General features: G+C 38.3%; 1 gene segment (V, D, J or C); it reads right to left on the reverse strand.

Annotated features, from left to right (window-relative positions):
* Nucleotides 1-478: 478 nt before the first annotated feature.
* LOC103541522 (T-cell receptor gamma chain C region C10.5-like) overlaps nt 479-12,954 on the reverse strand; it is a 63,927-nt gene continuing 51,451 nt past the window's right edge. Inside the window, 4 exon segments of the C gene segment in view lie at nt 479-1,082; nt 3,239-3,286; nt 6,481-6,810; nt 12,719-12,774. Coding sequence covers nt 877-1,082; nt 3,239-3,286; nt 6,481-6,810; nt 12,719-12,774 — 640 coding nt within the window.

The raw sequence follows: 12,954 nt of genomic DNA on the forward strand, positions 1-12,954 counted from the left end.
CCTGAGGTCACACAGATGCTAATGCTAGACCCGGGATTCAAACCCAGGCACTCAAGTTTCGGAGTCGAGGGGCGCAACCCTTCCACTGCGATGCCTCTTGGTGTGAGTGCAGGTTTCACGGGGTTAGTGTGAGGACCAGGAAACACGGTGCTTGTGAAACACTAGTGTAGAGCTGAGCACACACAGTGCAAGTTATGCTAGATGTTATACTGACACCATCAGAATGTCCCAAACCAAATGAGTCTGAATCTGGTGACCTTTGAAAGAGAAGTAACCTGGGTGCCTTCATGTGACTGTGGTTCCTCTTGGAGCCAGTGCCCCAAAGAAAGCATCATGACCATTATCGCAGGGAAAGAATTAGAACTGTGGTATTGACCATCATTACAGCCAACGCTGGATTTGATGGCTCAGCCGTCACACTGTTTCTTACCTTGGACTTTCCGTTAGATTTCATCAAATTAAAGTACACAGAGACAAATGCAGACTTTTGATTTTTTTTATTGTGCCTATTATGAAAAACAGAGTCCAGAACTTAAGTAGCAAAGATTTTGGGTCAGAATGAGCAAAATGGAAGGCTCCTAGCTGATTATCTGGTTAAATGGCCCTAAGGGACAGGACAAGAGCTGCATGCTGTCTGTACTCGGAAGACATTGTTATGCAGGTTGCTCAAGGAACTGGTGGAGATCATGGAGAGAGTGGTGCTAAAGGACGACCCCATGTCCCTCCCCTGAGTAATGGCAGAATTCATTGCTGTTACAGAGTAAGAGTTTCTGTTTCCCTAGTTGTTTGAAAAACCACCACACGATAACAACATAATAGAAAGGACACATGTAAGCTGAAATAACCCAAACCCAGAGAGAAGGCCCAGCTAGATCCTCAGGAGATGCGTTTACGGACAATAAACGATGAAGAAAAGTTGACTTTTTTGCGCCACCGTCTGTTAGAACTCTTTCCATCGCCACAGACTGCCGTTCTCCTAAACAGACAGAAGGTGATGATGGCAAGGTAGATCACGCTCTTGAGGAGGAGGAGGAGGTAGGTGTAATAGGCAGAGGTGCTTGTGAGCTGCAGCTGCAGGGGGGCTGAGAGGAGTCATTTGATTAGTTTCAACTGTTCTTTATAAAGGATGGGACCTGTTAATGGGAGTGTGGTCACAGTTATCTATTTCTGACAACCTACATTCCAGCGACACCTCACACTACCAAAACCCAAAAGTAAGCATCTACCCCCACCACAGACAACAAGACAACTCAGAATGCAGTTTACAGGTCATGTCAAACAACAACCTCTGCTAAATTCACTTAGACTATTCCAAAATATAAAAGGTAAGATTGCATTTTTAGTGAATGTGTCCAATGGAATAGAGTATTTGTGATCATAGCTTTTAGCATCTCTTCATCCCCACTGTGTCTCTAAGTGATAATAATAACTAATATTCATTAACCACTAACCAAATGCCAAACTTTTGTTCAGAGAGCTTTGCATGCAAAGCTTTAATCTTGTTACATTTTACAATAGCCTATGACATCATTATTGTCACTCCCATTTTACAAATAAACTGAAGCCAGAGAGAGAAGTGGTTTGTCTGATATCATGCATTTAGTTATTATTAGAAGTCAGATTTTAATCTTAGCAACGCAACCTCAAAGAACACATTCTTAGGTACTCTGTAATACTGCATCTCCAAGTGCAATAAATGCCCCAGACACCAAAATCCTAAGCATAAATATAAAGTGGAATTCTGATTTAGAATCATTTGAGCCACTACATGTTGTGCATGCAGTGAGATTCCTACAAAGGGTACAATCTACGGAAATTCGGTGGTGTTCACAGAGGGTTTGGTAGGAGGTGTGAGTAAAGAAGGCGTTATGTAAAATGGACGAGAGTGGTTAATCCAAATTCTCTGAAACTTTAGGAGGTCATGGCTCACTCACTTGTCCTTCCTAACTGTCCCTCATTGTGGCTATGAGGATGAAATTGCACTTAATATCCTTTGAAGTTTTGCAAGAAATGTATAATGGTAAGAAGTAATTAACGACAATGATGATGAGCCAGACTGAGTATTCAGTGAACCACACTGCTAAGTCTCTTCCTGTGGAAATTCCCCTTTTAAATGTCTTATTTTCATAGAGTCAAAATTTCAGAATCATTAGCACTTGCTGTGGAAAGGGATCCCAGAGGTGATGTCCTCACAACTCCTTGCCTTTGATCAGCTAATGTGTTAGCTGAGGTCCAGAGCCCCCTAGATATTGGAAATGAAGGAAAGATCAGCAAGGCTGGAGCCAATGCTTCTAGTCACTTTCTGTGTACATATGTAGGGAGAAAGAGCCAGAAATTAGCAGTGATTCTGTGACAGCCAAATGAGATATCCTATGCTAGTCATTGCACATAGGCAACATTATCTCTTCAATAACTGAGTTAGGTGTAATTATTCTTGGTTGGCAGATGAGGAATCTGTGGCTCAGAAAATGTAAGTAATTTTCCTATATTGATGCAACTAATCATTGAAAGAACTGGGATTCAAGTCTAGTCTGGGATATGGTGTAGTCCCTGTAATTACCCACCCCCCACCACATGTCCATCGTGTCTCAGAGCCTTGGCTTTGGGGTTTCTAGCTCTAGACCATATTGTAGGTGAAGAAGAGAGGGCTGAGTCAGTGTATGAACTCTTGATTCAGATGGCCAGGTTGAAACCCCAGATCTAGTTGTGTGGCATGGTGCAAAGACTTAATTAACTGTAGCTCTTTGCCCTAATCTGTAAAATGGTAAACAAACTACTGTACCAGCTCCTAGAAGTATTATTCAAATTAAACAAGAAACTGCATGCAAAACCCAGCACAATGCCTTCCATATAGGAAGCTCTCAGTACGTGTCAGTTCATGTTATTAGCTTCTAGCAAGGACCAAGGATTTTTTAAAAATCTAGAAGCACCTTGATATCACACATTCCTCAATCATTAGCAACAAAAGTTGAACAAATGAATGAAGTCCGTTGTTGGAGGAATTCAGAGCGTACCACTGCACCCTCTAGTTTACGGTCATCTCATCCCAAACCAGCATTTACTGGATTAAGATGCTCCCAGGAAATGAGGCATTGAATTAAAATATCACCCAGTCTATTCTGTCACATGAGTCATTTTAGTTTTACTACCTGAGACTAGGGAAATTCAAAAGTTAAATTTTTCCAGAGGAAAAAAATGCTATAGCATGTCATAAAGGCAAACATATACAAAAACTTACAGATTCCGTCTGTCACACAAGTTTTAGTAGAATCAAAAGCAGCGACCACTAGAAGAAATGAGAGCAAATATTAGTCAACAGTTCATATCCGTAATTTGACAGTGTGTATCTGTGCGTGTGCTGATACATAGGCAGTCAGACAGACAGACAGATAGATAGACAGAATCTGCCAGCAGAGAGGAAAGAGTCATTAAAAATATGGGCCCTGCAATTCCAGGCGTAGTTCATCTGACTCTGTATAATTCAGTAGATCTAATTCATGCATTGTGTTTCTGCTCGTGAAGATGTTGACCCTCATGAAGAACACGTTGTTTTCTTCTTTATCACAACTGGAGGGAAATATCCAAGACTATCTCATTTTCTGTCTGTACTCACAGCTCCTAGCACACTGCCTGCTGCAAAGGAGGTGATGGAGAAACACCTGTCAAGTGGGAAAATGCACAGAAAATGTGGCTACTCCACAGTCTTCAGCACACGCTGCTGACATGAAGAGTTGCTACCAAAATCAAGTCATAAAATCTTAGAATCCCCTACAAAATCTCACATTTGAAAGAGTTTGGTTTAGACACGTTTCCCATGAGGGTAAAGGAATGAGGCATGGCTTTCCAGAGCATGCATATCCTAATATGGCCAACTCATGCACATGATTTTTCTGGAGTTGTGGTGTTTGTGGACGTGACAAGATATGAATAAAAGCTCACAGCTGTTGAGTGGTTATGAACGTGCCAGGCACTATGTTAAATGGAAGCAACACGCATTATCTTGTTTAATGTTCCAGTCACACTGAAGTGAGTTGTAGTTTGGAGCACTCCTTGTTACAAACAAGGCAATAAGCTTGGGAGAATAAGTGACTTGCCGAGAGTCATACCAGGGACGGCACAGCCAGCGTCCAAAGGATCATTGTGGCGGATTCAGTGAGATAGAGCATGTAAAAATAATCCATAGAAATAGAAAATCTGTAGAGAAACAACGTAATTCCTCCATTATGGACAGTAAAAACATCTTCTCTTCCAGATATGTTAAATATTCTGAACAAATGAACTTTTCATTACAGGAGCTCAGCGTTTCAGTGCAATTCTTTCCAAAGATAGAAAGATAGGCCAAGCCATATTTATACTTCCCTGAATATAGACAACCTGAGGTGGGATTTATCTACAATGTAAAAACAAAAGAAGGCAAACATACAAAAATAAAAATCTTTTTTGGGGGCTGGCCCCATGGCCAAGTGGTTAAGTTCACGCGCTCCGCTTCGGCGGCCCGGGGTTTTGCTGGTTCAGATCCTGGGTGCAGGCATGGCACCACTCATCAGGCCATGCTGAGGAGGGGTCCCACATGCCACAACTAGAAGGACCTACAACTAAAATATAAAACTAGGTACTGGGGGGATTTGGGTAGAAAAAGCAGGAAAAGAAAGAATATCGGCAACCATTGTTAGGTAAGGTGCCAATCTTTAAAAAAAAAAAATTTAGATAACTGACTGTTGGATGGAAGAAAACAGAGTTGAAATGATTGTTTTGGTTTATCCTTTTTCCACTAGATGTTTTCTTGTCTGTATGGAAATGCTTCAGGTACGCAATTTTATGCACTAAATTGGATCTTTTTTTTTTGGCGGCTCTAAAACTGAGTTTGAGGTATAGGATTTGGGACAAATTCCAAGAATGAAAATGTTAGCATAACCATGTTTAGATATTAAACTATCTTCAAGAACAGACTTTAACGTGTCTTAAAAGTCTCTTTCTTTTCCTTAATGGTGACTTATTCATTAAAACATAAATGAAAATCTCTTATTCCCATGCGCTGATTGAAGTACTAATGCGACACATCAGCCCAGCGGTTATATTAAACTCATGCTCTGTGTATTTGCTTCCCATCTGTTTCTTAGCTGTAGAAATAGTAAATTAGGGCTGTTTTTTAAATCTTATGTTAGTTAGTTTTAAGAAAGGATATTTAAAAATACAATAAATACAAAAATAAAGACATCCATGCTGTGTTTTCACTGACATTATTTCATTTGCTCTTCATCCCAGCCCCAGGAGAAAGTCAGGGCAAGTGTTGGAACCTAATCTGGTCACTGATGACACTAAGGATCTGAGAATGTAAAGCCTGACTTCAGAATTCAGACTGCTACACAGCAAAGGTCTTCACATGTTTTGTTCTGTGCTTGCTCTCCACGGCTTCACAAGGGCTTGTTAACCACAGGGAAAAGTACAAACTGGCTCCTTCTTATGAGTGCTCTGGGGCATTTGGTCTGGTGTGTTGACATCAGGTCCTGAGTCTAGATAGTTACTGGACCACTGCCGGGTCCAAGGCACTCAGCCCTCAGCCCACACTGTCTAAATATGCGCAGCATCTGCATCAAAGGGACTCCTTTGGACATCATGCCTGAATCACGAGTGACCCTGAGTGATTAGGAAAAGAATGTATTCTCTTACAATAGTGCATCCTCCTTGGACAGTAAGTCATCCCAGTGTCCGCGTCCACACATCCCCTCCAGGCCTGGCACTGGCCAGTTCAGCAGTAAATATTTGTTGAGCTGCATTTACCAATGGCACGAAATACATTCATTATGTAAAATGAAAGTATGTTTGTACGCGTAAGCCTTATCCATTCCTTAATTACGAAATTTTACCTTATGATGGTATATAAAATGCAAATCTGAAAAACCTAAGACCATAAAAAAACTGCAGTGGCCAAATTATTCAATTGTTTGCTGAGCTGTTATCTCAAATGAACACCATTTTATTGCCTAATAACATTGTTTTGGGCTTGTACTTTGTGTATAGCAAGATTAAAGCAAGAGCGACTTTTTGCTTGCTGAGTGGAACATTCCTGAAAGACATGTAATTGTTCTTACTTCGTGATCAAGTATAATATCAAACGGGGAATCTTTGTGAGCATGTCTTATATGCTGAGTTGCAGGGTGTTTTCACATATATTGTTTCATTTAATCCATCAACAACCCTAAAAAGACATCATGATCTTAATATTTTTGATGACAAAACCCTAAAATGAGGCTGAGAAAAGTTAAGGAAATTTTTCTTTTTCTTTTTTATGTTCCAAAGCCTATATCATTTTTACTCTGTGGGGAAATAAAAGGACATTTATGTTACCAATAAATGGAATGACATTTAAGAAAGATTTATATTTGTTTGCTTTTCATTAATAATTGACGTAAAAGGTGGGGTATCTGCTTTGAAAAAAAAGTGTTCTGGAGGGTTATATTTATATTTACATACACTTACCTTTCTTTATTGAAGGAAAAGGAATCTCTTGGTCAATGCCTCTTTTATTATTCTCATGTTGGACGATGCATTTGTGTTCTTTATCCATTGAATTTTCAGTAACGGTCAGCCAGCTGAATTTCATGTATGTGTCGTTAGTCTTCACAGTTGTTCCCTCCTGGGATTCCACAATTGTACTGCCATCCTTTTCTTTCCAATATATCTTAATAACATCAGGGAAGAATTTCTCAAGAAGACAAAGATATGTTCCAGCCTTATGGAGCTTTATTTCAGCAATTGAAGGAAGAAAACTGGTGGGCTTGGGAGAAATGTCTGCAGGAAGGCTTATATCTGTGGGGGAAAATGGAACAGATATTATCATTACTATTAATCATTTGTTTATGATGATTTGGTGCTCCAACATGACATTTTAATCTCATGTGACCAAACCTTGCTAATAGGGATTCAGTATTTTGGATTAGATCCGTGGCAAGTAAGCATGAAGACTTGTCCCTTCGTTTGCATTCCACTTTGCTCTAATAAGCCTGGATTTCTCAAAGCCGTCATCAGAGGAAACGTGCCTTTCACACGCACAATTAATAGGCAATCATTGTCTTGTCTTATCTTCTGTATTCCCAGTGTAAGAAAATCAATGAGAACTTTGGCTAAAGCCTAATAATACGCAGCGTATGGAACTGCTTCACTGTGTTGTCCAAAACAAATAGCTCTTTTCCGTGATCAACAGCACAATCTATTTGCATTCCAAATTTTCACCAGAAATTTCTCACTCAAGCTATCTTTCTAGCTTATCCAGAAAGTTCAGCTTGAAACTCCTGGCAGTGGGCCTTCAAGGCAGAAGGACTAGAGAGATGGAAGGAGGTCTGTCCTCGAATCCTCCTATTGTCACATTAGACACTAAATGTTACCTGCCTGACTGTATCTGCTGAGGGTCACCATCTGTGGATGACACTCAATGTTATGATGCCCATAGCATTGATGCAGTGGTGGGATAAAATGGGTTTGCTGAAAGACCATTTCTTCCGTTTTATAAAATGGATGTTAAAGGCAACGTCCACTCCTTATTTCACTGTTCTCCTAAAGGATTCATGCATTGAAGTACTTTTCCAATTATATGGTGGGAAAGACACACCCTATTTGAAAATTTGGTGTGCTTCGTTGCACCAGTTAATGAAGATCATGAATTCCACCAAATTTTTCTCTTACATTTGAGTATAAAAACTGACCCTGTGCTTCTCACTAGATATTCACAGGCCTTTTTTTCTTCTGCTTTCCTTAGTGGTTTTGAACTTCTATTTTTCTTTCATGGTCTGACTGCATTTGTGTATTTGATTTTAGGTCTTCTCAAGTAGATTTTGGAAATAGGCAGCTGAAATAAATGACAAATAGTTTGTGCATTACAAATAGTTTGTTTCTTTTTCCGCCCCAGGGGTTGATAGATTAGAGAAGTCTAAAATGAATGTGACATGACAGATGGGAGAATGTGTTTGCAAATAGCACCGTGCTGTAGACACAAAACATGCAGAATTCAAAAAAAAAGTGCCAGAACATAAGGTGAGGCTTTCTTTCCCAAAATTATTCCTCAGAAAACAGGGGTCGCCTTATCTTTCAGTCCTTGGGAACCTCTCATACTAAAAGATGCTTTTCTAATACTCTGCTGTGACCAAAAAATACTACTTGGCCAGGATCTCCAAGTGAGATGAAACTGAAATGAACACAATTAATGCCAGTTTTGGAGCTCACTTGTGAAAGAAAATAAAGAAATTTAACACGTATTTTGTAAATATTACTTGGGACTAAACTTTCTACAGTTTATGCTTATGTTGCACATTTATAGGATAACAGAATAATGAAAAAAATGCTTTATTTTTATTTTGTAAATGGATAATTGCCTCTTTAGATAAAATATCCAGTGACATCATCCGACAGGCATCCAAAAACAGACACTCAACCCCTGAGACGGCCCAGAAAGGTGCTATAAGAGGATGTTTCAGATTCATGTGAAGAGTAGGAACAAAATTTTTGGTGAAATGTAAGGACAAAAAGGCAATATATCTCAACAAATATTTGTATTGATATAATTTTTAACTTGCTAGCTATAATCCAAGTAAGAAACTAAATATTATAAGTGGATATTTGACTTTTATCTTTATCACCATAAGTTTATATGTTCAAGTGATGGGGAAAAAAAAAAAACCACTTTTTTTCTTCCCAGATATTTCTGCTGGAAAATGCGAGATCACCTTATACTCAGATTAATAACATTTGAGATAATGCTTATTATACTGTAACCATTTATAGAAGCAAGTAGTAATTATCTTAGAAGTTGAAAGCTTTTCCAATTACTGATCGTTTGTTCTAAAGTGACCTGTAGACTAGATGGTAATTAATACATCTATCTATACTCCTGATCTCATAAAGAACTCAGCCAGGTACTAATTCGAATTCTGGAGAAGGAATCAACGTTTTTATCATCAACTGTTCCAAGATTGTCCTTAGCTTTGTGGTAGGTAATTTTCATATTTAATTTCATTTAATCCTCAAAACATCCCATTAGGATGATTGTTGCATAGATGGAATGAACGAATGTAAATATGTCAAACTGTTAACAGTGATACACGTCAATATAAAATTTTAATTTTTTCTTTACTTTTTTGTATTTTCCAATTTTTTCCATAATGAGCATATATTATTTACAATTTTAATAAAGAAATAATGAATGAATCAAAATTTATTTGCTAAAGGATGATTATACCAAAAGTGACAGACCCAGGATCAAAGTCTATATTTTTCCTTGCACCACACTCTCCTAAAAAACATTTTTCAGGATGTCATGAATTATATCTGTGTCACCACTGTTTAATTTGATTGCTACAATTTATACTGAGTATGTAGTCAGTTGACAAAAAGACCACCAGAAAGTTGCTTTTTAACTTATGAATTTTTTGTTCACATGATCATATCTACTAGAGAAATCAAAATATAAAATTTCCTTCATTTTTTCAATGCTTGATCTGCTTTGTGACAATTCTCTAAAAACTTTCATTTCAATAGGCTAGCAACACCCTTGCAAGGTGTTCTCCCTCATTCAGGCAAAATTTCATCTTTAAGGCTAATGAGGACTGAACAAATTTACTGAACTGAATTTAGAAAAAATAAACCCATCTTGTGACATTCTTGAATATAGTCGTTAATTATTTTGATGCTTACTATTAATCATCCTCTGAACAAATGGCACGTTTAGCACTTCTGTTCATTTTTTCCCATTGGTTATTTTGGGAATCAAATAAATAAAATATCTACACTTCTTTACAAATATTTCAACACAGAAATACCAAATGGACCTAAGATCTCCACCCCTTACAGACCCACAGTTGCTCTAACTAGTCAATTCCTTGTTAATGTCCTGTGTGCTGGGTCAGGCAGAGAACTGCTTCCAAGGACCTGGATGAAGTCACCAACCTCTCCAGAGATCCCACTGTGATTCACGACACAACTGGGTCTAATCCAAGAATTCTGAGCCAGCACCAACACTCTAACCTGTAGCACCTGCATTACCTGCCTCTCCTCCCCAACTTACGCTACAGAATTTAAAGAAAACTCACTTGTAACAAAGAGCTGTGTGCCAGGACCAAACGCTTTCTCCTGCCATCCTTTTGCCACTATCAGAAAAGCCTTTATAGAAATTTCCCTTTGTGCCTATTTTAAAATTGTACCCATATTTTTTCCATATTTATATAAATATATAAAGATTGGCCCAGCTAACGTTTAACAGAGATGAAACTCAAGCAAAATCACATTAGATATGAGTGCAGTCAAGAACTGAAGAACTGACCCCTCCCCACTTGTGCAGCTTGGGTTATGTCTTTTCCCATCTCGCCGCACGTATGTTGGAGAGTATGATTTTATCTTTTCTCCTCATTTTGCCTGAATCTTCTAAATCTCCTTCATCAAACGATTTTCATGTATAAAGTCAGTTCTTTGCCTAGAGTGTAATTTAGAGTTGTTTCTTTAATTTCCAAAGAGGAGCAATAATAGAAATAATATATTTGAGTATTTAATAAGTGTATATTCAATATGTTTTACAGGTATTTTGTGATTTATGTGTATTGAAATGGGGGTTTCTGGATTGATACTAAAGTAACTTTTTCTCAGAATTCAATTCCCACTGATAGCAGATCAGATGAGTTGTTACCAAGTGTACATTCTCAACGATGATCTCTTACGTTATTGCTTGTTTAAAGACTGCTCCTTTTCACTTGAAAATAACTTCCCGTTTCCAGGGCATTGAATTAAAATCCCGTGCTGCTCATCAGAGGATCCTATTTACTTAGGTATTTCTGCAGCTGTCTCATCATAGTGGAAAAGCAGCTGTGGGTTACGCAATTTAGTAATGCAGTACAGTACAACTGTTACGCTTCTCTTACCAGCTTCAATATTTCTGGCGAATTTGATGCTAATACAGAAAGAAAATTGAGTGGAATGGTGGCAAAATGACTTGTCACTCTACAGAGATACCCTAAGAATCCTATTTTAAGTATTTAATAAATGCATATTCAATATGATTTACATGATCTTTTTTGGAAAAGAGAGAGGTAACTTAAGTGCCATGATTAGAAGAAAACTATTGTTTTCACACATGAATATTAATACAAATTGTAAGCAGTTACTAATGAAGAAGTTAGTTAAAGAGTCCACTTACAAGGTCAGGCTACAGAAGAGTAAATATTCAGACTATAAAAATATGACAGGGGCTGGCCCCGTGGCCGAGTGGTTAAGTTCGCGCGCTCCGCTGCAGGCGGCCCAGTGTTTCGTTAGTTCGAATCCTGGGCGCGGACATGGCATTGCTCATCAGACCACGCTGAGTCAGTGTCCCACATGCCACAACTAGAAGAACCCACAACGAAGAATACACAACTATGTACCGGGGGGCTTTGGGGAGAAAAAGGAAAAAATAAAATCTTTAAAAAAAAAAAAATATGACAATGTTTCTAATATCACATAAAAGTCCAGACCAAGCACTTTATAACAGACAAGTCTCTGTTGGATCCCAAACTTTGACATAGTAACTAGTCATGTGCCTTTAGGCAAGTAACTGAACTTCTCTAAACCTCAGTTTGCTTGTCTGTGAAATGGAAATAAGAGGATCTTCTATACAGGACTGCTGAGGAATGAGTTAAAGCACTGAAACTATTTAGCATGGTGTCTGGCCATCAGCAAATATTAGCTAATATTATTTTCTTTAATGGGATAGTTAGAGGCCATTTCATCAAATTCTTCAATCAAACAAAATATATGGATTTTATTAGCAATAACCATAACCTAAATTAAAAAAGGAAATGAGCACATGAGTCCAAGACCTCTTGGCTCTCTGGCAGCCACAGGCCAAAGAACATGGGGCCCAATGAAGCCAGAATCTAGAGCACTTATCCACTACACTAGAAGCTTTGGCAATGTTGGGACTTGTTCTATCTGTGTCTTGTGCCCTCTTTTATCTCCAGGATCCAGCACAGAAACCATCTTCAGTGAATGATTGCTGACAGAGTAAAAGAGTAAATGAGGACGTAAAACCATGCAGACTCTTTTCATGGACTTTGGAGTCAAAATGGAGCTTATTGAGCTTACAAATTCCCTTAAACTGGCCCATCACTGAGCAATACAACAAGAACTGTGGTAGCATAAATTTTGACTGATCTCAGCCTACCTCTAAGAAGCCAGGTCAATAAGCAGTGGGATTTATTAATTTTCTATAGTCGTTTACTATAAGAAGTAATTTTTGCACCGCTGTGAAGGACACGATGCAAACCAATAATATAGGTTTTTTTCCAGTTATTGGGAGAAAGGAGCATTATGTTTTATCTCAAAATATAAAGAAGAAGTAATTAATAAAAGTGTCTCTCATTTAAAAGATCTTCTACGAGAAAATTATCTTGAACCAATAACTTATACCAGTGATTTACTGACGTGGTCCTCAAAATATCTTTATTTCTAGCCTGAGTCTACAATTTTGTGTGTTTATTCTAAAAGTATAATTTCAATCTGCTTACAATCAGGGAAGTGAACAAACCATTAATGAAGCAGTTTTGTTTTCATGTACAGAGACCAGTGGCTGCAAACGTGCTGTTCACATGCTGAGGCCAAGTATATGGTGGTCAGATAAGGGAGATCCTAAATTGTTTTTTCTAAAAAGCATCAGTCAGTTGTTCATTAGTAGGACAAAAATAGAAAAAAAGTTACTTACCAGAGGGAGTTACTACGAGCTTAGTCCCTTTTCCAAACATCTTGATCCAGCCTGAGCTATCACACTGGTTACAGCTTCTACAAAAATTCAGCTTTCTCCTAAGCTTCATGATATGACTAGTAGTTGAATAGCCTTGTACTGGCAATGTGATCTTCTGGGTTCCTTTGGAAGTCCTTGCATATAGGTTTCATGACATCTGATATTTTATAAGTTTGCCTCAGATAAATTGACCCAAA

The sequence above is a fragment of the Equus przewalskii genome, chromosome 4, assembly GCF_037783145.1.
Source record: "Equus przewalskii isolate Varuska chromosome 4, EquPr2, whole genome shotgun sequence".
Taxonomy (NCBI): Eukaryota; Metazoa; Chordata; class Mammalia; order Perissodactyla; family Equidae; genus Equus; species Equus przewalskii.